We start from the raw sequence: 27,438 nt of genomic DNA, 5'->3' as shown, positions 1-27,438 counted from the left end.
AGAAGTAAGTCTTTGAGGAAGTATCTTCATTTGGCTTCATCGTCTGTTCTTTTTATTTAGAAAGTAATAATAAAAGAGGAAAGTATTTCCGGCCCCACCCCCCAGCTCCCGCCCCTCTTCCTCGCCCTCTACGTCACGCAGGACATACGTGGGGACTATTCTTTCTCCTCTGTCTTACCGGAGAAGAAATTAAAATTTCCCTGAAAAGTTTTCATTGGAGAATTTTTATCTGGGAGAATAAGAACATTATCCATATTACACTCAGGGATATTGGTCGGTCAGGCGTATTGTGGCGGCCCAGTGGTACTGTTCTGACCCATGGTGACAGCCAAGGGATATTGTTCATACGTATTGTGGTAGGCGAGGGGTATTGTTCATACGTATTGTGGCAGGCGAGGGGTATTGTTCATACAGATTGTGGCAGGCGAGGGGTATTGTTCATACGTATTGTGGTAGGCGAGGGATATTGTTCATACGTATTGTGGTAGGCGAGGGGTATTGTTCATACGTATTGTGGCAGGCGATGGGTATTGTTCATACAGATTGTGGCAGGCGAGGGGTATTGTTCATACAGATTGTGGTAGGCGAGGGGTATTGTTCATACGTATTGTGGTAGGCGAGGGATATTGATCATACATATTGTGGTAGGCGAGGGATATTGTTCATACGTATTGTGGTAGGCGAGGGGTATTGTTCATACGTATTATGGTAGGCGAGGGGTATTGTTCATACATATTGTGGCAGGCGAGGGGTATGGTTCATACAGATTGTGGTGGGCGAGGGGTATTGTTCATACATATTGTGGTATGCGAGGGGTATTGTTCATACATATTGTGGCAGGCGAGGGGTATTGTTCATACATATTGTGGTAGGCGAGAGATATTGTTCATACGTATTGTGGTAGGCGAGGGGTATTGTTCATACATATTGTGGTAGGCGAGGGGTATTGTTCATACATTTTGTGGTAGGCGAGGGGTACTGTTCATACATATTGTGGTAGGCGAGGGGTATTGTTCATAAACATTGTGGTAGGCGAGAGATATTGTTCATAAATATTGTGGTAGGCGAGGAGTATTGTTCATACATATTGTGGTAGGCGAGAGATATTGTTCATAAATAGTGGTAGGCGAGGGGTATTGTTCATACGTATTGTGGTAGGCGAGGGGTATTGATCATACGTATTGTGGTAGGCGATGGGTCTTGTTCATACGTATTGTGGTAGGCGAGGGGTATTGTTCATACGTATTGTGGTAGGCGAGGGGTATTGTTCATACATATTGTGGTAGGCGATGGGTATTGATCATACATATTGTGGTAAGCGAGGGGTATTGATCATACATATTGTGGTAGGCGAGGGGTATTGTTCATACGTATTGTGGTAGGCGAGGGGTATTGATCATACATATTGTGGTAGGCGAGAGATATTGTTCATAAATAGTGGTAGGCGAGGGGTATTGTTCATACGTATTGTGGTAGGCGAGGGGTATTGATCATACATATTGTGGTAAGCGAGGGGTATTGATCATACATATTGTAGTAGGCGAGGGGTATTGTTCATACGTATTGTGGTAGGCGAGGGGTATTGATCATACGTATTGTGGTAGGCGATGGGTCTTGTTCATACGTATTGTGGTAGGCGAGGGGTATTGTTCATACGTATTGTGGTAGGCGAGGGGTATTGATCATACATATTGTGGTAGGCGAGGGGTATTGATCATACATATTGTGGTAGGCGAGGGGTATTGTTCATACATATTGTGGTAGGCGAAGGGTATTGATCATACGTATTGTGGTAGGCGATGGGTCTTGTTCATACGTATTGTGGTAGGCGAGGGGTATTTTTCATACGTATTGTGGTAGGCGAGGGGTATTGATCATACATATTGTGGTAGGCGAGGGGTATTGTTCATACGTATTGTGGTAGGCGAGGGGTATTGATCATACATATTGTGGTAGGCGAGGGGTATTGATCATACATATTGTGGTAGGCGAGGGGTATTGATCATACATATTGTAGTAGGCGAGGGGTATTGATCATACATATTGTGGTAGGCGAGGGGTATTGTTCATACGTATTGTGGTAGGCGAGGGGTATTGTTCATACGTATTGTGGTAGGCGAGGGGTATTGATCATACGTATTGTGGTAGGCGATGGGTCTTGTTCATACGTATTGTGGTAGGCGAGGGGTATTGTTCATACGTATTGTGGTAGGCGAGGGGTATTGATCATACATATTGTGGTAGGCGAGGGGTATTGATCATACATATTGTGGTAAGCGAGGGGTATTGTTCATACATATTGTGGTAGGCGAGGGGTATTGTATAAAGGTATGGTGGCAGGTGAGGGGTATTGTTCAGATGCATGGTGGAATCTAGTACCACAGGTCAAGAGTCAAGCCATCGATCTTAATATTCACAAGTGTGAGGTTGCAGTCAGGGACGTGTCCACGTCCAGGCCTGGCCTGATGTGCTGGTGTGTCTTGGTCTAGACTTTGTCCAGTTAATTACGTACAGCAAGACCCAGTGGTGAAAGCAGGACTCCAGACGAGAACTGATCAGTCATTACCGAAGCAACACTTCAGAAGATGACAAAAAATCCAACACATGAGTGAGATTCCTCGTCTCGTAAAGAGAGACCCAGTTACCGTGTGGCTCCAGGGGAACGTAGATGGCACAGTGATACCAGCTCGGTTGCCTGTGGACCAGCTGTGGCACCGTCCGCTCCTCGCCTCAACCAGGAAGAAGTCTGCCGCACAACCTTGTACCTTTCCTTTCTGCCGTTCCTCCTCTAATGCTACATAATGTGAGAGAGAGAGAGAGAGAGAAAGAGAGAGAGAGAGAGAGAGAGAGAGAGAGAGAGAGAGAGAGAGAGAGAGAGAGAGAGAGAGAGAGAGAGAGAGAGAGAGAGAGAGAGAGAGAGAGAGAGAGAGCTGAGAATCTGAAGAGATTTTCATACCGAAAGAAAGAGTATAAACCCACGAAATAAATGAGGTAAAATATAGAGAAAATAAAATGCCAACTGAGGACAAATAGGAGAGATCCTCAGCAGGTGAGGCTGAGTGAGAGAAGGGTACACACACTGAGGAAGTTTTAAAGTAGGTCTACCCAGGGAGGGACGGGCCTCGTGTTTGTCTCTCAGGTCGTCTCTGTTGACAATGGCAGAAGGCCTCCCGCGCCCCCTCCTCCGTCAGGTCTTTCCGGTGGGACCTCGTCGGAAGTGACCACTGGAGAGGTCCTTGATGGAGCGCAGGTAGCAACACAGCCGGGCGCACAGTGCCACATCGTGCGGCACAGTGTGGCACAGTGAACGGTAAAGTGGCATAGCGAACGGTACAGAGTTATAACAAGAGGCGCAGTGGAATAGTGAAAGGCACAGTGGCATAACGAGCAGTGAGCAGGAAAGTGGCTTACATAGTGGGATAATGAGTGGCATTGTGCCACAGTGGCATAGTGAGTGGCACTGTGCCACAGTGAGCGCCTACGCTGCACAAAGGAGGGCAGGGTGGGCGGTCGGTGTCCTGGTATATTGTGTGGTGCGAACGTTGATATGTCCGTCATCCGCTGGGCCAGACCTGCTCTCTCTGGTGTGAATAATACAGTGGGAACAGCACAAGTACAACAGTGATTTATTCCTTGTAAACTGTGTGTCAAAACAGTTCGGAAAACTTTGAGGATGAGACTTGTATATATACGGTAAACTCAGGATTATACACTACGTCTGGGTGAGGCAAACTGTAATGATAATAAAAGATAAGAATGTCCATGATTAAGTGGAAGGCGTCGCTGACCATGAATCACGCGCCGGCCCGCTAGGGTTCAAACCCTGGGCAGGGCAGTCGCCTTACGGCCAACCCAGCAGTTCACTCTCCCCTCAAGGCTGATCACTTAATGTATGACCAGTTTATAAAGACTTATGAATAATATGTACACAAATATAACCCCGGCATAACATGGTGGAAAGCATGTCTGGGAGAGATATACGTTAAGGGGAACCAGTGATAAAAGTAACCTGTTTGGGGAAGTTGTGGGAGATTGGTACCATCGAGCAGGGGGAAGGAGGCGGTAATAACTACTATATATCTGAGAGCTCGGGGGAACCAGCATGGTATGATGGAGGGGAAAGCCAGTGAAGTGCAGAATATATGGACAGGTAACACGCTGCGGGGAAGCCACTGGAAACAAGTTGGGCATCGGCAATAACCTGTGGGATTATAGATCAGTACTGTAGGGAATTACCGACACTGGGTTATTCTGCTGCTGGCGAAGGTCTACCGTAAATCATGCTCGTACGGATGATACTTTCATCGGGTTATAATGCTGGTGGTGCTGGTCGTGGTGGAGGCTTGTCAGGAATTATGCTCCGGCGGAAGTCAGTGTTTGTTATAACGCTAACGGTGAAGGTCTAGCGTGAGTTATACGGCCATGGAAATTAGCGTCAGTGGGTTATGAGGCTAAGCAGGAGTTATGATCTCCCTCCAGCAGGAGAATCAAAGAATAATCCACAGTCAAACCTGCTGACCCCCCCCCCCCCCCAACATATCTCCCAATTCCATCATAATTCTAAAAAAAAACGCAACCCTAATTTGCATACAACGTTAACACACCCACAAGAAGACATTAACAACCTTTTTCTTACACACGTCTAACATTATTCCTTAATTCAGACGACTCTTGACAATGGTTGTAATGACAGTGACAACCAACACAACTTATATTTCTGACAGTGTTCCAAATTATACTCCATCAAATAACTGCCGTCAATAATAAACGCTCGAAAACTTAATCTTATACTGAAAATAGAAGGAATTTCCGACATTTTTACACTGTTCTAATAAGATTACGTGAACCAGGTGAAAGGAATTCGTACATGTAAACCCCAGCTGATGTTGTACAACATCAACTGATGTACACCCTAGCTGATCTTATAAACCGCCGCTGATGTTATGAAACCAACAGCTGATGTTATAAACCAATGTGTCAGCTCCCCTGCAAATTATTCCCAGAAATTAATTAGCTCTCGCAGTTGTTATCAAATCTGGTAACTACTGCTGGAAGCAGGAGGAAGCTGTGTGAGAGAGAGAGAGAGAGAGAGAGAGAGAGAGAGAGAGAGAGAGAGAGAGAGAGAGAGAGAGAGAGAGAGAGAGAGAGAGAGGGGGGGGGGGGGAAAGAGGCAAACATTAAAAGAATCAAGTGAGGGGAACGTCACAGCTCCGCCCCCAACGAAAAGACACCCACCCTCACCTCCATCTCTCCTTTCTCCCTGAACTTAGCCAGCCAGCGGGCGGGAGGGTCTGAATGAGCCACAGAGACTGGGAATGAATTTAACTCTTACCACAGCCACAATAACAGGACTTGGATCGCTGGGAAATGACAATAAACAGAGCTTTTAACACGGCTAAACAATGGGTGGCTCTGCTGGCCTCGCTCCTGCAGAAATACATTCTAATCCCGACTCACAATGAAGGATCTGAAATATATTCTATTCATTATTCACAGTGAAGGATGTGCAATATATTCCATTCATTATTCACAGTGAAGGATGTGCAGTATATTCCATTCATGATTCACAGTGAAGGATCGGAAATATACAGTAACCCTTATCCATAATGAAAGGTCTAAGTACATTCTAAAATTTTTCATTGAATAATACCGAACTTGCAAGGCCTTTTACGGATAAGAATATTTCATGTTGAATAGAAGGATAATTTCCTCTCACAATGCGTGCCAGCTGTGTTAATTCACTGACACTTCCTTTACATATAAATGTGACTCCAGGAATGTCTGTAAGACTGAGGAAAAATTATGTAAGATTCCGGAGAGAGGAAATGACAGACAGACGAGAGTCTACAATCATGTCACCACTGCGTTCTTAATGTTAATACGTTAACGTATACTGCTATTACGGTAATGTACTGCAGTACGCTATAATGACGATATAGTAAAGTATAATGGTACTACAGTAATTCATAATGATATTATAGCAATTTATGACAGTATCACATTAATGTATGATATAATTATCACAACGATCTATAATGACATTACGCTTATGTATACTGATACATTAATGTGTACTACAGTGATGTACGATATCATAGAGTCATGTATAATATTATAGCGATATGTAATATTACAGCAATGTGTAACGGCGATCCAGCACTGTATGATGATGTTAAGGTATATCTCCTAAAGAAACAGGTCGTTAGGGACACTATCATAAGACGTAACAAACTTTCTGTTACAAATCAAAGAACATTGTTTATGTGTCATATCACAGACAATATCTATCAACAAAACAGGAAGAGAAAAGACTGGAAGATGAAGACGAGGAGGGGAAAGGAAGACGAGGAGATAAATGAGAGAAGGAGGATGAGGTGGAGGAGGGTGGAGCACGACGTCTTCCTCATCCTGTATGCCCTGGTGTGCACCGCGCACCTCGTAAACGTTGGCGATGCCTGGCTAATACCAGCCACCTCCTCCTTGCTTTACACCGTGCAGGTCAGGAAGACACCATGCCGCCGCCCCGTCCAGCTCAGGCCGAGACCACGGCCCCTGCCACAGTACAGGTACCCCTGCCTGGCTACGGGTATCCATTCGCTCGAGCTAAATACAGAAGTTGAACTTTGACCTGATGTAAGCGACATGCCTGTAATCCTGGGCGGGGACTCATCATCCGTAGCCAGAGGGGAACTGGATTTGGTCGAGTCTGTCACAAAGTTTACGACACAATCTCTGTCGTGATAAATTTCCTAACGTGTAACAATCCAGGGGTAACACTGGTGCATGAGTCTTATGTCCCACAGTGGGAGATTGCTTTTTGACCAGCAGCTCCCCCCTCACTCCAACTATTGTTGATAATTCGGTGGAGGTTCGTTGGAAGAGTCTGTCTGTCTATATCCCCGCAGAACAGTCTCCAAGCAAACTGTTTTCTCTGAGACCTGATCCATGAGACTACTTGTGGATGTAGCCATCTGGTGTACAAACAACCTAGCTGATCAGGAATGCTTATAAACAAACTCAATGAAATGAAATCTTCAACAAGACGAACCATTATACTCGACCTCGCTATCGCTTCTTCCCCCAAATGTGAGAATCTGCTTTTTTCTATGGGACCAGCTCATACTGCCCCACCCATGATACTGTCACTGTCAGATCCAAGCATGCAGAGAATTCCAGGTATCCAAAGCACTGTTGTTGCCAATGTGTCTCTAGGAAACTGAGGCACCTAATACTCTTTTCCTCCACTTCACTGATACTATCAGTGCCCCAGTTCACTGTTATTACCACCATCTCCACTGCTATCACCAATACTTTCTGCACTTCAGTCATTGCCAGTGTTATCCCCTTCAGTTCACTGCAATTACAGTGCCCCTTATCACTGTCACCACATTGTTCCCATTCACTGTCCCTACCAATGACCTCACTTTACTGGCACTACCATTGATCCCACTTCACTGCCACAACCACTTTACCCAGTTCACTGCCACTTCCCCCACTTCACTCTCGTATCACCTGCTGAAAGAGCTCCAGCAGGAGTGTTCCAGCTGCTGGAAGCTGCAGCCGGAGGAAGGAAGAGGCACCGGCACCATCACTAACCACAAGGCGCGGAGCCGCATATTTTGCAACTTTGTGGCTCTTTGGGAAGTGAGCAGTTTGACGAAGTTAAGAGCAGCAAACTTGCGTTGGTCTTCTGCAGCAGCAAGCAAGCAAGCAAGGAGGACACTGAGGCTGGACTCACTATAACTTTAGCAGGTTCCTGCGCTGCAAGACGTGACACGAAACCCTCACATAACTTTGCAGGATCACCACTTGTTGTAGTTTGGTTCAGTGGGACGGGGAGAAAAAACTGGGCTCTTCAGGGAGATGTTGTTGTTCTTCCTGTAGTTGTTGTTGTGGGTTGTGGCGAAGCGGGGTCTCTGGGCGTTGCGACGGACGAGCTTGAGTTTCGTCTCGATCTTTTGTGTTCCAGAATTACCGTGTGGCAGAAATGGTGGAAAAACTGCTCAAACACTCAAGGAAATTCGGGGAGGCGAATAAATAAGAGGACGGAGGACACTAGAGCTGCAAGGAGGACCGTCATCATGCACCATAAGCAAGGGAGGACTTAAGGGTGCAGAGCCTCCACCTCCTCACTCCCTGAAAAATGGTGCAATATCTTGCAGGTGAGGAAGGTTAGGTAACACTTTACGGTAGGGGGCAATTGGTGGGTCCGGGGGTTCGGTGGGCACTTTAACTGGTGGGCTGAAACGTCCGTTAGCTAGTGAAATGTGGGGTTCTTTTACTGGTGGGTTGGTGGGTCCATAAGTTAGTGGGTTCGTTAGCAGGTGAGCTGAAGGGTCTGTTAGCTCTTGCGAAGACGGGTCCTTCCACTTGCGGTATGGAGGGGGGGGGGATGTTCCCCATTAGATAGCACGTTGAAGGGTCCCTTTAGCCAATGGGATGGTGGGTCCGCTGAGCAGGGTGGGATGGTGGTTCCTTCTACTGGTGGGTTGGTGGGTCCTTCATCTGGTGGGTTAATAACGTCACACGTGTGTACTTGAGCTTCTAAACTGGGAAGCCAAACGACCGATTTATGTTTTAACTCGTTGAAAAAAAATTAGATTTTTTTTTGAGACGTAATATTTTATCATCCACGAAGGTTGAAGCAGCTGGTTGGCTGACCTGTTGGAACGATCATCACCAGAGACCAGCAACATTTGTTAATTAAAACCCTGATCTTCGACCTCTCATTACTGCTGTGGGAAACATTAAACGAGCGGCCTCGTCTCGCTCCGGTTGTCTTCACATAATCGCATGAAAGGTCCCCAGAGGATTGTAATCCTGGTTCCCGCTAGTTCTGTACCTTGATGTGACCATCTTATCCTCGGATCATTCTGGACGCTCTTAAAATCATATTATTAAAACTTTCGTGAACAATATAGATAAAACTGGGCTTAAGCAGCCCACTCTTTTCGTAATTAGCCGCCATTATCAGAACTTTTCCATCCTGGGGATCTGGGGCCCTTAAAACTATCGCTGCGACGAGGGCAAAGTAGGTGCTTGGGTGTGCTCAGGGCCACTCCGGGAGGGGAAATAAGACCTTCTTCCTCCTGCAGACAAGACAGGTTCTAGTGCCTCGGGGATCAAGGCCAGATTATCAGAAGGGCCTTACATTACCCTCGACCCAGGAGGAATTTTCCTGCGTTAAGTACCATTCACACGAGGCTTCCTCGCAAATATACATTTGCCTTTCGTCCTGAGGCCTGCTGAAGTACAGCTGATACTTCAACACCATAATGGGCGTGGAATCTGTCCTTCTGTTAGTGTGTCCCCCTCTAACTCCTCCACCAGGTTTAGGTCGACCTGCAGTATCCTCAAGATCCCCTAGGGCACGTCTTGAGGGCGTTGCCTTCCCAGAAATTTTCAGTAGAAAAAAAAGTTTCCTTGACTTTTGATACTTTCAAAAGGTCAGCTGAACGTCAGGCAGCCACCACTCCGGCCTGCTGCCGGTAGTCTGGTTAAAACTCTCGTACAGCGTACAGCGCTCATATCTTATTCTAGGCGTGCGATACGTTCAAGAGACTACGAAAAGAAAATAGGACGTGTTGGCATCGTGAGCAGTTCGTCATTGTGTGAGTATCACGCGCTAGGCAAGACCTGGCCTGTCTCTCAGGAAAGACAACAAAAAGCAACAATATAGTCTTCCTAGATCTGTGTACACATGGAGACCTGGACAGTAGGTGAAAGTAAGACTTTACGAAAGTGTAGAATAAGACTTGACAATCATTGAGCTTAAGGTCTGTGACTAACTTCATTTGTGTCTCCCCAGATGTAAAGTTTCAAGGCATTTCTCCTCTGTACTTGATCTCTACTGCTATCATAAACAATATCAGAGGGACCAGTTGTTGCTTACAGTCTATTTGAACTGATCTGTGAAGTCGTTTTGGGCGTTAACTGATAAAACTTAGTTCTATCTATGAGTTTTTCTTACTAAGAAAAGGCATTTTCAATCTCAGTATCTTTTCTCGCTAATGCAAGACCTTGTACATCAGTAACTCCTTCCAGTTCAATTGGCATTTATATATTAGTATCTTCTCTCAGTATTAATAATAACACTTTTATTAATACCAATCTCGTGTGTCTCACTAATAAAGAGACTTTTCTTCATATCATCTTGGTAATAAAACGCGAAGCAACGTCGTGTTTGTTTATGAGTGTGATGTGCGCATGCGCGCCAACGTTACTGTTGCCAAAGGGCCTCATACAAAACCCTATTCCTTCTTTGCCTGTTTTGGTTAGTTCACTGTAAGTCTGGACAGTTATCGTTCACTGTAAGTCTGGACAGTTATCGTTCACTGTAAGTCTGGACAGTTATCGTTCACTGCAAGTCTGGACAGTTATCATACAGTACAGTACAACTCGGTACAGTTGTCATACGCTTCATCTGTGGCAATATAACACGTCTCAGCTTCCCTAAAACATCATAGGAATGATAAACTCGAGTGTACCTTCCCTCTGGACATTACATATAAACATGTTTCTCTGAAAAAATAATCTCTAATTTACATGGGCTCTCTGGGCTTCATCCCATTAAAAATTGGTTTGTCATTTGAATCCCATCTGAATGTAAAACTGTCTTGTTTTGATAACCTCATTAACATACAATTATAATATATCAAGACTTGGACGAAGCAGTATGCCTTCACACACGCACACTTGACAGAGTTTCTTATTTCACTTAAGCTGTTGTAGGTACTTTAGAATACAGCTAGAAATGTTTTATTAGTTAGGTATTATGGTGTGTGTGTGTGTGTGTGTGTGTGTGTGTGTGTGTGTGTGTGTGTGTGTGACTCGTGGGCCCTAGATACGTAAGAAAGGAGGAGGGAGGAGGATGTGCTGGAAATCAAATGCTTGAGGACGTGTTATGAGGAGGGTTGTGAGGACGAGTGTTGTGAGGAAGGTTGAGGACGAGTGTTGTGAGGAGGGTTGATCGTGTGAGGAATGATAGTGTAAGATCATCACCTGAGACACCTGAACAGGTTGTGCTGAAATGCTCTTGACAAGGAGAGGATGAGTAAAGTATAAGACGATACAGGTGTCAGAGGAGAGCTCCGGCCAAATTGGAGATGGAAGGACGGAGTGAATAGGCTTAGAGTTATCCGGGTCTTACCATGCAGGAGGGTGTGAGGCGGGCATAGGATACAGTGAATTGGAGCGACATGTGCATGGGAAGATGCGCTCTCAGAGGGCTGAACCTGGGCACGTGGAGTGGCCAGACGAAATCAAGGAAATGTTTGTGGGGCTTGGCTGTGGGTAGGGGGCTCTGGTTGCGGAGCATTATACATGACAGATAATATATGGTCGTGAGGAAATGAGGCCGATTTTCGTCTATGACGCTACCTCGCTACGTGGGAAATGGAGGACTTTATTGTTATCATTACCTCATCATAATTAACATCATCATTATGATAATGATATCATCATCATAATAATCATGAACATCATCATCCATGTTCCCTGAAGCATTCGCTCAGTTCCTGCATGTTTTGATATATCAACACTGCAGATCTTCACATCCAGCGCTCACATCACCTGTGATTCCTGGCTGCAGTTGAAACCCGTTACTTTAGTGAGGATTTTCCTAACAGCGACTGTCATCCTAACACACATCCTAATGCACAAGACACTGCACCTTTGACGTGACACACAGGGTCATCTGTAGGCATCGTTGTCCTATAGCAGGTGCCCACATGTGGCAGGAATCCTTGTTCGTGGTACACGGACGGAATTGGGCCAAAGGAGACTCAGGCAGTGTTTGAGTCACCAGGAGACTCAGGCCGTGGCTGAGTCACTAGAAGACTCAGGCCTTGGTTGAGTCACCAGGAGACTCAAGCCACGGTTGAGTCACCCGGTCGTCCGTGTCCCCATCTTAACTTCCTTCTTGCAACTTTCCTCTTTAACTTGGCTATGGAGTCTCCTTATCGTGCAATATACCCGAGGAACAGTCTCTCTGCCTCCAGTTCTCCCCCTCCTCAAACCTCTGTAACTTGCCTGATAATATACCTGAGGGTCATACTACGCCGGGGTATATTGCCTCGTATATCCTCAACATGAGGGGGATTTCGATATTGCTGTGGCCCTGGAGAGCACCATGGCTTTGGCAAGTGTGTGAAGAGCCTGGAATATATCTAGACTATAGCTGTCTCCCCACCTGACACAGTAACTCGTTTTGGTTCTCTCTACTTCTCTAACTCCACTCTGGATGACTCTAATATTCCCTGAGCACCTGACGCGCCTCTTACTATTCCAACACCCCTCCCCGTAATCTCTTTTCCTATAGCCCAGAATGCATTTTTCTCTCGACACAAGGAAGGTATATGGACTTGATGGGCATTGTCTCGTATTTTCAAGTGATGTTCTTCTAAAGTTGTGCTTGTGCTTGTTCTACTATTTCGTTTCTTTTGAAAGATAAATTTTTTCCTTCTTGGAAAAACACATGTTTTTCCAAAGAGAAGGGTCGCCGTTTTAACCTTTCCACCTACTGACTCATGGAGTGACTTCTTTCGTTTCCTCATCTCATCTTAAATCTCAAATCTTCTCTCTGATCACCTGTATGGCGACAGTCACTAGTTACATCTTGCTCTATGTTACTAATGTCTAGTTATATCCTCCTGGAGAGATCGGGGAATCCCATGTAACCCTCTACGTATCGAAAGATTTTGACGGGGTATGGTACCGGAGTCTCATCTCCAAACTCCCTTCCTTTGCCTCTATTCCCTCACTCTGTCCTCTCATATCTAACTTCCTCTCCAGCCGACCTATACCGGGAACACTTGAAGGATCAACATATCTCGCCCTACCAACAGCGGTGTCCCACACAGTTCTGTCTAGTCTTCGACGCTCTTCCTTCTTCTTATCAAAATTTTCTTTCTTCAACAAATAACACATATGCTGACGACTCGTCCACTTCTTTCTAGTGTACACCATCTTCTCTGGTTCGATCTACATTTCTCTTCATCATAATTATCTTTATAAACTCACATCTAGACAAGTTTTCCCCACTTCGACAAACGTAACCTAGTCGAATGCCACTAAAACTCAGCTTCTTCCTATTTCCTTTCCTAAAACTCCTCTCCGCTTCGCATCCACTGATCTACACAATAAACATACCTGGTACCATCGTAATCTCTAACCTTTCTTGGAAACGCCACAATACATGAATAGCGAAGCCTGCCTCTAGCAAACTGGGCATCCTCTTCAGATGCCGTAGAGTCATTCCTTTTGAAAATGTGCTCTGATTAAACACAGGATACATCCGTCTCTGTAAAGAGTACTGCTCTCACATCGGAGATGCTTCAGGTTTATAATATATACCTGACAGAGTCGAGTCTACAGCAATCCGACTTATCAACTTTTCCAGTGTGTTTTGAAAACGTGACCTACTTTTCCTTGCTCAGCCACGTAGTACCTAACAAACCCCTACATCATGTGATCACTTTAGGATGGTTCGTGGTAATGTCTGTTTCTTCCCCTCCTCATGTCTATAGTGTTTTGAGACACCTCATTCGCCAGGTCTTAACACGTTGTAATCATTTGTTTCCATTTCTATTCAGAACTTTTATTAAGGGATTGGCTTCACACTCCTCGTCCTCTAACAGTGAAGTGTTTTCCCGTATATTAAAACAGAAATGCTGACGAAAATACGTCATATTTTTCACAATTACGAGTAAGTTCTCCAAAAACAAGATCATTATTCCCATTCCAGGCATACTGAAGAGAAAAGTAGAGTGTCTCAGGTCCAAAAGGTATCAAGCAAACATAATGGCTGAGAAGGAAAAAAAAGTCATACGACAAAGAGAGAGAGAAAGGAAGGAAGGAAGGAAGGAAGGAGTAGAGAATAGACAGAATGGAGAATAATAAAACCGGAAAAAACCTTCTATGATCATGGTGAGAAGAATCTCATAAACTTGGACGGGAGGAAGATACGTACAAGAATTAATTTGATTTACTACGATGATAAGTTCAGCCTCGCTCCACCACTTCATCCTTACTTCCTCTCGTCGACATTCAGCTTCCGCTGTGTCCTCCATGTGTGATTCAGTTGACAGTGTTTTGTCAGGATTATCAAACGTACGGTTGAATATTTCTGACTCAGGCCAGTTCCTGCACCTGACGTGTATATGTATGTACCGAGAGCTACCTTCCTCTGCTCCTACTGGCTAATTCCTCCTTCTGTCTTTTCTCTCCATCTACTATTTATCTTTCTTACTCGTCCACCTGATCTGATAAACAAAAATCAACAAGTCATCCAAGTGGAACAACAAATCCATGATGTTTAACAAACTGTTTTAGCAAGAATAACAAAGTATCCGGCGCTGGTTACCCTGACGGCCACACAACGTTACACAATCCACTCGTAAAACTGGCTTGTGTTTACAGTGACTCCGGAAAGCGTGGGTTCGACATCCTCGTCTTGAGGTCTCGTCATGTGTGTGTGTGTGTGTTACGGTGTGAGAGTTTTACACACTTTGCCCGTTCTCTTATCATTGTATACATATACCATGTCTTTGCTCCTGTACAATCACACACACACACACACACACACACACACACACACACACACACACACATACACACACACACCAACCTAAGCCAGGTGCCTATCTATCGACCAGCCCCGAGGGCAGGTTGGGTGTAGGCCGACTGCCACGCCCAGGATTCGAACGCATGCAGGTCCGACACCAGGCTGGCCCATGACTCACATTCAGTAACGCTAACCACTAGACTACAGAGGCCCGTGTGTGTGTGTGTGTGTGTGTGTGTGTGTGTGTGTGTGTGTGTGTGTGTGTGTGTGTCGCCGCGCCAGTGGTGTTTCTTGGCATTATCGCTGAACACGGGAGTCACCGACAAGATCATTTTCCTGTTAATGGTTCTTCGTGTATGCCTGGCTGCTGCTGCTGCTGTTGCCGGCAAATCATCAGCATCGAGAGCGCAGAGGACAACCTCCCTCACGTCTATTTCCGCGCTTTCCCGTCTCGTTTCCTCCCACACTTCCTGCCCAGTACTACTCTCACCTTCTGTGTCCTCTCCTCCCTGGTTCCTCACCCCACACGCTGCCTCTCCCTCCCTATGGGACTGCCTAACCCTACCTTGGTACCCTTCCTGCGTCCTCCTCCTCCTCTACCCGTTCCCTCCTCCCTGTCCCTATTCCTTCCTTCCCTACCCATGTCCCCTCCTCCCTGTCCATGTCCCTTCCTTCCCATGTCCCTTCCTCCCTTGCCCATGTCATCTTTTCCCTGCCCATGTCCCCTCCATCCCTGTCAATGTCTATTCCTTTTCCAAGTCCACCTTCTGCTCTTGTCCCTACCCTCCATGTGTCCCTCGTTTCCCTCCCTTCCCATAGCCTCCCCTCGACATTCAACCTCTTATTCGAACTGGTTGCACCCCTTTCATTTATCGTGCTGGTCCATTACCCTGCCATTCGCCTCCCTCTCTCCTGTCTCTCTTCCTTTCTCTTGTTGGTTCTTCCCTCTCTCGCATCTCTCCCCTTCTACTCTCTCCCTCACCCTTCTCCCTCCATTCTCTCCCACACCCCTCCGTTTTCCTCTCTCCCACACCCCTCCCCCCTAAATGCTCCCCCTACTCGACAACCTTCCTCCTCTACCTCCCCTCCCCACACGACCATCTTCCTCCCTTTCTCTCCCCAGTAATCTTCATCCCCTCCCCATCATTTCCCCCCTCCTGGTCACCCATGGCCTTTCAATTGTGTGGAGTCCGGAACAATTTCCCTGTGTTCCAGCGAGGGGAGGAGGCTTCCCTTCCCCCCCTCCCCCTCCCCTCTCGCTTCCCCTCCTCTAGGAGGGGAGGTAACACCCCCGCCGTCCAGTCAACCCCCCGCCCCTCGCTGGCAGCATTTGATGACAAAGGAAATATGGGCGACAGTGATCAGCTAGAGGGTCTAGGCAACTGCAGGGCGGCGCGGCGGGAGCTGTCTGAAGGTGGGGTAACTAGGGCGGGAGCTGCCGGAATGTGCTTTAACTAGGGCTGGACCTGCCGAAGGGTGAGGTAGGTTGAATGAGACCCGCCCGAAACTGATGTAGGGTGGAGATGACCTGCCTGAAGGTGAAGTAGGGTGGAGAGGACCAGCCTGAAGGTGAAGTAGGGTGGAGAGGACCAGCCTGAAGGTGAAGTAGGGTGGAGAGGACCAGCCTGAAGGTGAAGTAGGGTGGAGAGGACCAGCCTGAAGGTGAAGTAGGGTGGAGAGGACCAGCCTGAAGGTGAAGTAAGGTGGAGAGGACCAGCCTGAAGGTGAAGTAGGGTGGAGAGGACCAGCCTGAAGGTAAGGTACGTTGGACGGGAGCTGCCTGAAGGTAACATGATACTTTCTTCCTCTTTTTGCTGACTTTCTTGACATCTTTGATCCTCGAACTTTGCATCGTCTACTCATATCAAAGTCTCCTACTAGCGCCATCACTCATCCCCTCATCTCCCTTCTCCTCCTCCTCCTCCGCACCATTCCATATTCTCATTTCCCATCCTCTACTTCGTTGTCCTTCTTACTAAACCTCTCTCATCTTCCTTTCCTTGTCACGTCCTACATTGGTGCTATTCCTCATTCCCTTCCTCATCCTCCTACCATTATCCCTCTTCCATACCTCCTCCTCCTCCTCCTCCTGGCCAAGTCAACAATTTATGCTAACACATTAAAAGACTTTTATCGCCGCTGACTTGGAATACATTGCGTCAACCCGAGTTGGCCACTAACTAAGATATGCAACAGTCAGTTTACTGGAGCAAGTTCCTCTCCCCCTCCTCACCAAAGTTAGGAATGCAGAACAGGAAGCGTCGACACACAGTCCAATGGAAATACTAATGGTTGAAATACGTTTCTCGGCATAAAATCATACAGGAGGAACGCTGAATAGCATAGAGATAAGAAGAGTTTTAAAGTTCAATACATGAAGTAATGCCAGACATAAGTACTCAATCAAACAACGACTCATAAACAATACCTTGTATTAATATAGTGGAGGTGAACACGTGGGGATAGGATACCAGTACACTTGATCCTTCAGGAATGCATGGAAATTATGCAGAGGGGATGATGCTGTTTAAACAAGAGTTTGTGTGTGTGTGTGTGTGTGAGAGAGAGAGAGAGAGAGAGAGAGAGAGAGAGAGAGAGAGAGAGAGAGAGAGAGAGAGAGAGAGAGAGAGAGAGAGAGAGAGAGAGAGAGAGAGAGTGTGTGTGTGTGTGTGTGTGTGTGTGTGTGTGTGTGTGTGTGTGTGTGGGAGGGTCACCTAAGCAACTCAGGCAGTGGGGAGGAGGCGGGCCAACCATTGTCCTGAGGAGGGAGGGAGGGAGGTAGGGAGAGAGGGTGCTCTTGGCCCCCTGGAGCTACTAAATAATAAGGCTCCCTCGCTGACCACCGCCTCCCTCCCTCCATCCTCCGGGGTTTGGTGGAGGGTGAGACCCACAGCAGGAGGAGCAGGCCGACGAGGGTGGTTGGAAGGGTCGAGAGAGAGAGAGAGAGAGAGAGAGAGAGAGAGAGAGAGAGAGAGAGAGAGAGAGAGAGAGAGAGAGAGAGAGAAAGAGAGAAAGAGAGAGAGAGAGAGAGAGAGAGAGAGAGAGAGAGAGAGAGAGAGAGAGAGAGAGAGAGAGAGAGAGAGAGAGAGAGAGCACAGGTGTTGTTAACAGCTGCAGTAATTCAGGTAACACAACAATGCTAGCAGTAATACAAGTTTTTCCTTTCAACACAGTCGTAGTAGTAGTAGTAGTAGTAATAGTAGTAGTAGTAATAGTAGTAGTAGTAGTAGTAGTAGTAGTAGTAGTAGTAGTAGTAGTAGTAGTAGTAGTAGTAATAGTAGTAGTAGAAGTAGTAGTATCAGCGGGAGCAATTGTAATAGCAGAAGCATAAGTTTAATGGCGACAACATTGGTAACAGTAGTAGTACAATCAAGTTAGCTGAGCAGAAAAGTTAAAGTGCTGTGGTGGATGCAAAGTAGGACCAACACAGCAGCAGCAGCAGCAGCAACAGCGGACGAACATCTACCACAACACCAGCAAAGAGCAGGAAGACACTCAGCAGAGCGACAACAGAAGTAGCTGATCCCGACGTGCACTTATTACAACACCAGGAAAAACAATCCAATCAGCGTAGAAGAAACAAGAAGAAGCAGGAACAGACGAACACAATACCAAGCCAGCAGAAGTGGTCACACAATCAGTACAAGGGAAGCAGCTGAAAACAGAAGTAGCAGAAACAAACAAAAAGTCAGCCATGTGGCAAAGTAAATATCAAGAAAATGAAGACAGTAGTACGGCAATCTACACCAGCAGCAGTAGCGGCCACAATACATAAACTATCTATTGAAATCAAAATTTAAAAATAGGAAACCTGGTTCATAGGGACAACATGATGAGGAGGATTGTGAAGAACAGATGTGAAGTGAAGGTAATCATGATATAATGATCATGCGCTGCATCTTGCAGTAACGGAGCAACACATTCATCATGTTGACTGCTGAGCATAAAATGTGTCACGTCATTTCTATGTCTCTCGTCTTACGTGATAACATATGTTACACTCAGAAATAGCCCACTTTACCACGAGTTCGTTTGGGGTTGGGATGAGATACTCATCTGATTCCCTTACTAACGATTTTGTTACTACCTTTCCAAGTTTTACTTAAATAAGTATGTTGACTGAACCCACTACCAAAGTTTTCACCACTCATTCTGTCGACCGTTCACTCACACGTTCCCTGGCTGCTGCTGCTACGAGCGTAACTTGTAACAGTCTTACTATTAATGACGTTCAAATGTGTTGACAACCTTTACCTACTAACCAGACTGACGCTCTTTGTGGTCCTGGCTATAGTGGCGCGGTCTATCAAGATAACTCAGGATAACTCACTCTTACTAAAGGAATCCTGGATAATGATGACAAGGTTATCATCATATGTGCCCACGAGTCTGGCTTTTAATCATCGTACCAGTTTGAAATATGATCTATGAAGTGATTTCCTCGCTCTTATTTCAGAGAGACATAAGACTTGTCCTTCCATACTATATCCCGTCTTCTAAGAGAGCTCATGATATGTGGCGGCCTTCAGCTTGCTACTTGAACCAATAAAATACCAAACCTATTACCAGGAGACCCTACATCTACCACCAGCACCAAGATGGTGTCTTACATCTCCTATAACGGGCCCCTCAACCTGCCACTGTGGGGCCTTCAACCTGCCACAATAGGGCCCCCAACCTGCCTCTGTGGGGGCCCCCAACCTGCCACTGTGGGGCCTTCAACCTGCCACAATAGGGCCCCTCAACCTGCCACTGTGGGGCCCCCAACCTGCCACTACGGGGCCCCCAAGCTGCCACTGTGGGGCCCCCAACCTACCACTGTGGGACTCCTTATACCACTAGACTATAGTCACGCCTGTATGGCTCGCATGACCTGACAGGAAGGCTGGAGAAAGATCCAGTGGCTACAGGGAGAGGAATATCATGGGAGGGGAGGATCATGTGAAAGAGAGATCATGGAAAAGGAGAACAGTGGGATAGAAGGATCGTGAGAGGAGGAAGGCAGGAGGGAGACGATCGCACGAGAGGAAAATCATGTAAGAGGAAGACCATATAACAGGAAAGGAACAAAGAAAACGACAAATACTGGATAGAAAGCTAACAGAAACAAAGAACAAACAAACGCTGGAAAGAGAACAGACAAGGAATAGAACGCCTGATAAACAATATGGAAATGAAGACTGGAATATTTTCAGAAAGAAGAGAATATGGAAAGATGATGAAGATAGTGGCAAGGAAGAACATTATCAAAATGAAAACGAAGGGAAAACTTAGAAACTGTGAAAGGAACGGAATATAGAGGGAAACGATCAATATGAAACCCGTCCAGAAAGAGAGAGAGGAAAGGTAAACAGACGAGACACTACGTTGAGGGGTTATGAAGGGAGCAAACTACCAGGTCCTGGTGAAGCACGTCTTCAGGGGGAGAGAGAAGCTCACGTCAATACTGGAACACCTCAGGTCAGACAGCAACGTCTCTATACAGGTGTGAGCCACGATGGTAAAAGAAATACCCATATATATATATATATATATATCCTTTATTAATGTTAGCCAAGACGGCACGGGCAGCTGAGGCCCTAATCAAGGCCTTCCCATCAACGATATATATATATATATATATATATATATATATATATATATATATATATATATATATATATACCCTAACCTGAGCCGAGTAACCATTTTATCGACCAACCCCCTAGGGTTGGATGAACAGCTGGGTTAAGTGTGGACCGACTGCCGCAACGAACATTCGAACGTATGCATTCGACCCTGGGCGGCCTGTGAATGCGTCACGGTCAGGAACGCTAATTGCTACACACACACACACACACGCATATATATATATATATATATATATATATATATATATATATATATATATATATATATATATATATATATATATATATAATGCACAGCCATGCCATATAGCGTGCATAAACCAACTATGGAGGTGGGGGTAAGGCGGGGTTTAAGGACAACGCCAATAATTACCCTACCTATCAAATGTACCCGAGACAAGTGGAATGGTCGCGTGCACCCCCCGCCGTGCATCCTAATGAGGTGGGAGGGGGAGGATGGGGAGGGAACACCTGCAGCGAGGCAACAGAGGTTGCAGCAGGAACAAGGTATGGGGCGAGGAGGAGGTGCTGGCTGGGAGGTAATGAGGGGGAGGGTATCTCGTGTTGGTCAATAACCAAATCTTTTTCAAGTAAGTTATTATAAGATCTGGTGATGGAGGATCCTGGATACAGTCACTTCTTCACCATACCCCATTCCACCCCTGTTCTACCCCCATTCCTCCCTCTTCTCCCTTCCCATTTTTTCTGTCTTTCCTCTCGCACTTTTTTTTCTTAAATTACCGAGGATTATCGTCATCATTAGTGACCTCAGCTCCAGCCCTTGATAGCGGCCGTGGGTGGCAGCGGCAGCAGGCGTGGGTAGTGATGGGAGGCGTGGGTGGCAGCAGCAGCAGGCGTGGGTGGCAGCAGCAGCAGCATCAATAAGCAAGGATTGTGAAGTGAGGCGTGGGTGGTGGTGAGCGAGTGGTTATAGTGATGATGGCCAGGGATGGTGACTGGTAAAAGCTGTGAAGAATGTTTGTAATCTGTAAACACCTGAACCCCATCATTACAGGCGTAACCATCATCGCTAACCCGACCATATCTCCCTCATCCGCCATGACCAAATCATATTACCCCACAAAATACTAATATTCATTCAGGTATGATCAGGTTATGGAGCTCTGAACCTTTCCACAACTGCTGCTAATTTTGAATATTTTAATAACATTCTCAGCGGAAGAGTGACACATGTAACCCCTAACCGGGAGAATGACCTCTCTACAGTGGTGTTGGAGAGTTTATATGCTGTAGCCTCGTCCTATGCTCACATCAGGTCGTCACATAAAACTTACCTCACCAGCGGCCTGTGTGGATAACATCATTAGCCTAAACGAATTTTCCAAATTGTCCATCCATTATAGATGATCAATTTACATAGGTTTTTTTTTTTGCCTTCCCTATGAATACTGATTCTTTTAGGACAAGAATACATTGACAAGCAGAGGAGTGTTTTCTTCCCAGCTTCCAATACCTTAACGAGAATCGAAATAAAAGTAGAAGACAACTTCTTGTCTCATAATGACAGACAGACACACACACACACACACACACACACACACACACACACACACGACCATACCAAATGTGACTTGGTCGCAATTCCGTTCGAACATGGCGTTTCGAGTCCAATTTCCTGGCTACGTGAGGTCGGAGGGACAATGAGGAACACCCCAGGAGGTTCCTATGGTGCCTCCCTCCCTCCTCTGTATGGGCTCCTCCCGGGTCCCTGCAAGGTCATATTGATTCCGCGGACCTTCCTGCGAGTCCCCGAGGATCACATGCGGCTTCCAATGGTCCTAGAGAGCTAGAGGACCTTCGGACGAACGTGTTCGGTCGACGCTCAACCTCTTGCAATTATCGCCTGAGTCACGTGAGTTCTGATGAGTCGCTGGATGATTCCTACCTTATACAAGACACTGGACCTCCCTAAGATGCTCCGTAATGCCTCTGGGCTTTACAGGGTCCGTAAATGGTCCCTAAACTAGTTAAGGTCCCTCTAGTCCTCCCCTGAGACGCCCTGAGCGTCTACGACAAATGTTGATGTACGCAAGTTGACATCACCACCATCATCTCTCTCTCTCTCTCTCTCTCTCTCTCTCTCTCTCTCTCTCTCTCTCTCTCTCTCTCTCTCTCTCTCGATAGACGAATAACATCATCTCTGCGTCTCCCTCAGCCCCTGTCGACTCCCATCACCAGCCCCCTTGGAGCTGTCGTCGCAGCCATCATACGCAGCCTTGCTCGAAATGTACGCTCTCAAATGCCCTACCTCCCCACCGTCTTGAAGTATACCTCTGAGTCGTATGGTGTCGCTCTCGAGGTATATGTGACAGATATGCTTTCGGTGTGGAAATATAGGATATATATGGTGTACTTCTTCATGTCGTAAGGGACGTATGCTAATCTTCTCGATTTATTTAATGCACAATCTGCCTGCCTTGGGTTCGCGCAGATATACGCACGTACTCTATATGTATAAGTGACACGATCATCTTAAATCATATTATCATATTCCCTTAAATCTTACAACCTGTCGGAATCATTTGCCGATATGTAACCTGCCTCTTTTGAAGGATATGTGAAGTACACTAACGTTCTTGGACTGTAAAATATATTCCAAGTTTCTTGATTTATGTGCGATATAGGAGGACAACCGTATAGTACATATTATACACGGCTTTTGAAACTGGATACAAGGAATATGTTAGGCTACGAGAGCCGAGTTAGGAGTGTGAAAATATTCTAACCATCTTTCTTCCCTTATACTCCAGCACACTGTGTGTGTGTGTGTGTGTGTGTGTGTGTGTGTGTGTGTGTGTGTGTGTGTGTGTATGTGTGTGTGTGTGTGTGTGTGTGTTGTTCACAGGCTGTATGTTCATGAGGAACAACATAGAGCTAGGAATGGAGTAAATAGCCAACCAGACATACATATACACATATGTATGTATGTATGTAATGTATAGAGAGACAGATAAATGGAAAAATATAGACGGAAAGACAGACAGATAGACTGATATACAGGGAGATAGATGGATATATAGATAGATAGACAGAGAGGGAGATGGATAGACAGACAGACAGATGAATGAATAAGATTGGCATCCGAGTGGAAGGCATGATCCAGCTTATCTTGTAATCGTAAGAACTGGTGATAAGAAGGGCAAAAGGCTGGAACAGACTTCAGGGAAACGAGTTTATTCCAGTCCCATTATTTTTCCTGCTCTAATACCATGTCATTGTGGGTAATCTTCTCAGTGAGAATAGAGCTGAGGATATAGAACAGGCACCGAGAGAAGAGGAGGAGGAGGAGGACGAGTTAGGTCTAGTGATAAGGTAAGGAGAGAAGGATGAAGGAGGGGTTATAACTTGTAACAAGGTAGGAAGAGAGAGAGGGATGAGTTACGTCTTGTGAAGGATGGGAAGAGATGAGTGAAGGATGGGAAGAGATGAGGATGAAGTATGTTGGTGTGATAGGAGTAAGGTGAGGTGAAGGTAACTACAGTAACAAGACGAGGATAGAACAAGGTGAACCTGGCTGGGAACAGTTCCCTGGTGACTTGAGAGAGAAGTGACCTCTGGGAGTAGTTGGCTATCGATAACATGACATACCCGGCAAACCATCCTTGTCCAATGAAATGAAATAAAATCAAAATCTCTTAAATTCTAAAGTAATGAGTTGTTTTTGTATTATAGAATTGTTTTCTTTTCGAGTTTTGAGGGAGAAACAAATATAAAGACCAAGGAGTCCCTTCAATACGTCACGACTGTAATGGATGATGTGTTTGGTTCATATGACTTGTATTCTCTTTATGGATCAATATTCTAATTCCAGACACCTACCAGGGGTTACCAGGTGATGAATGTTAGATATCTGAAAAGAATGTGAAGTTGTGTTCAGTCAGCGATATAAGATTGTCCCTTAGCATTACTTTACCATGAATGTTTTACAGCGTCATGTGCCATCCTGACTGTTCTATCATTGTTATCGTTATATATTTGTTCTGAATCGTGACTATTCTCTGGGGGGTTATATAATAACAATAACAATATGTACACTTCCCAATATGTACCGTCTGAGTGGGCTATCTTTACCTACTTCCTGAAAATTCAGACTGTTTTATCAAGAGACCTAACCTAACCTAACCTAACCTAACCTAATCTAACCTAAGCTAACCTAACCTAACCTAACCTAACCCCTTTTATCTCTACCTTCTCTTTCCCTCCTTCCTATCATTTACTCCTCTGAGCAGAGCAGGTGAGGTATTAACTCTTTAAAGAGCTTTGTTTCCACAACTCCAACACTATCAGGCGCATTTCACCTAATACGATCCCTAATTCCAGCACTATACCATTTACTACCACTAATCCGTCAGCGCTTGTATACATTGCTTTCACGTTGATATTACAATCACTAGACACTCTTGACCTGTGTGCGTGCGTGCGTGCGTGCGTGTGTGTGTGTGTGTGTGTGTGTATGTATGTGTGTGTGTGTGTGTGTGTGTGTGTGTGTGTGTGTGTGTGTGTGTGTGTGTGTGTGTGTGTGTGTGTGTGTGTGGAAACAGTTTATTTTCGTATGCTTCTAGGAATGGATATTCGAAGTCTAATTTACATCATATCCTCCTATTTTTGTCTGCATATATATGTGTGTATGAAACTTCTCATATGTGATGCCATGTAAGTACATACTACTGTACATGTGGCCTTCAATGTGTACGTAATCACAGTAGCTTCCACTTGATTACCCTCTGAGAAACTCTCAGAGTAAAAGCCAATAACAAAACTGATTCCGTTTTCGAAAACATATCTTCCAATACGAATGGAAAAACACTTTTAGTTTGTATATACAAAAAGCCTCCCCTAAAAATAATCGAGTTTTTTCATGAAAAAACTTTATAACTTAAAAAAAAAATTCCCGAAGACATACGTCTTTCTCGGGACAAAATCTATACTGTAATGATTTACAAATCCGTCCATTTGAGTTATCACTGTACTGGATCATCTTTGGTGACGACGAAAACTTGACAAACCATTTGAACGGTGTTTCCCGTGGCAACAGCTCCCTCAGGAGGTCTTATCGTAAACAGTCAAAAAAAAAAAAAAAAAAAAAAAAAAAAAAGCAAGCAAACACATAAAAAACACACAAAAGCTGATAAAAAAGGTGAAAAATAACAACAAACAAATGTACTGGTCTGCTGCCTTACATATTCACACCCATATAACCACACCCACACTCATATATCCACATCTACACTCATATATCCACATCCACACTTATATATCCACATCTACACTCATATAACCACACCCACACTCATATATCCACACCTACACTCATATAACCACGCCCACACTCATATATCCACATCTACACTCATATATCCACATCCACACTCATATATCAACATCCATACCCATATATCCACATCCACACTCATATATCCACATACATACCCATATATCCACATCCAAACTCGTATATCCACAGAAGCAGCACACAGCTACATCCCTCCGTCACCAGCCCCTCTCAGCCCCCTTCTTCTCTCTTCTGTGTCTCCTGCGCCCCGTCTCTTCACCAGACCAAACCCCACGTCCTACTAGCCCTCCTGAGGACCTTCCTGACGAAGGCGCCCATCACCATCAGACCGCAACCCGCACTCCTTCTTTCATACTGTCCTTCTTGAGGACCTTCATGACGAAGGCGACTTTCACTACTGACCTTTTCTCCAGAGAGCACCAGCCACAGTAGGGGTCCCGGGCGGTGAGGCAGGAGGAGCAGTTGGTGTATGAGGAGCAGCTCTCCACCTTCACCTTCGACGCCTGCGGCAGGAGGGAGAGAAAAAACAGTTAGTAATGAAAAGTTAAAAATAGCTGGTCTATCATTACAGTGGGGAATAGATTCGTTTGTCTATTATTACAGAGAAACAAATTAGTTAACCAGCCTGTCATGCTGTTATAATTACCTAACTGCATGAAATATAGTAGGCGTATTATGTAATAAATCATGAAAACTCGTTAGAAGCAGGAGTTATGGAGGAAACCTTTCCTTTCATTACGACCGACAGTCAGGTTCTGAATGTTCCTTCGTTTGCCATAATCCAACAGGATCGTTTATGATGCGGGTGGAACGTATAAGTTCTGGCTGGAGTTTAAAAGTTTGGAAGTTCATATTTCACTGTGACACACGGGGGCATGGCTTGCGTCTGGGTGGTGTTCAAAGGTTGTATCTCCATCACCCAAACTACAGAGTTAGCAATAGAATTATAAGGATAAACAGAGATATTGATACATTTTTTGTGATAACGTCGAAGGGAAGCACCTCGCTTCATAACAGGACGAAGAACACCGTCACTTTACAGAGTGTAAGATGCTCTTTGAGTGTTTCACATCTCTGTATTTGTCAATAAATATTTCAATACAATAAATATTTCAATACATCATGTACTAGATAATACAGCATGTACTAGACATCATAACAGTCATCTAGAACCTCACTATCTTCTACTATAATCACAACCACTTCACTGCATCCTCCTCGATGTTCTAGCGGCCACTGCAACCGTTGCCTACCGTATTAGTGTCACCTGGCTCTCACACCTCCAATGTATTAAGCACGGTACAAAGGTCACACCGGGCCGTGAACAACTGCGACAACAACAGGAAATACAACAACAGGCTACCCACCCGTGGCAACAGATAAATCCAACAAACACCGTCACAACGGCACCGTTTACCTGGGCTACGTAGTCTTGGGAGGTCTTCTACCCGTAGAGCTGGGGCTAAATCGAAGTTGTTTGGCTGGGTCACCGGTCGACCAACCTAACAACATCGTCACAGCATCACAACACCGTCAACTCCTCCGTTACAACAGTGCCGCTAAATTACCTTCGTCACAGCTCCCGCATCACAATTCCACCGTCACGGCTCCTCCGTGACAACAGCGCCGTCACAAGACTAAAACTTGTTTATATCAGACGGGTCGAGAGGTCGGGGTCAGAGCGGGTGATTCTCTCCCAGGAATGTTTACCATGAGGGTACACTGGGCGTCATCGTGGATCACGTCTTCGTACCTCTCCGTCGGTGTCTTCTTCGCTTGTCTTCGTGGCCACCTTCGTCAGTAGAGGTCCTGCCACTTCCCTCAAGATTAGCATGGCAGTCGGCCACCCAAAGTATCATTTTCACTGCGGTCATTTAATGTTTTCTCCTCTCATGAACAGTGAAAATTATATTGTTTCACTGTAGTCTGTC

General features: G+C 45.5%; 1 protein-coding gene across 2 annotated transcripts in view; it reads right to left on the bottom strand.

Annotated features, from left to right (window-relative positions):
* LOC139765193 (plexin-B-like) overlaps positions 1-27,438 on the bottom strand; it is a 487,569-nt gene that overhangs the window by 67,747 nt on the left and 392,384 nt on the right. For both annotated transcript variants that reach the window (XM_071692480.1, XM_071692481.1), the window contains exon 4: positions 25,910-26,010. In XM_071692480.1, coding sequence (XP_071548581.1) covers positions 25,910-26,010 — 101 coding nt within the window. The remainder of the gene's footprint in view (positions 1-25,909; positions 26,011-27,438) is intronic.

The sequence above is a fragment of the Panulirus ornatus genome, chromosome 53 (genome assembly GCF_036320965.1).
Source record: "Panulirus ornatus isolate Po-2019 chromosome 53, ASM3632096v1, whole genome shotgun sequence".
NCBI lineage: Eukaryota > Metazoa > Arthropoda > Malacostraca > Decapoda > Palinuridae > Panulirus > Panulirus ornatus.
The sequence above is the reverse complement of the archived record's forward strand: the minus strand, read 5'-3'. Positions and strand labels throughout refer to the sequence as shown.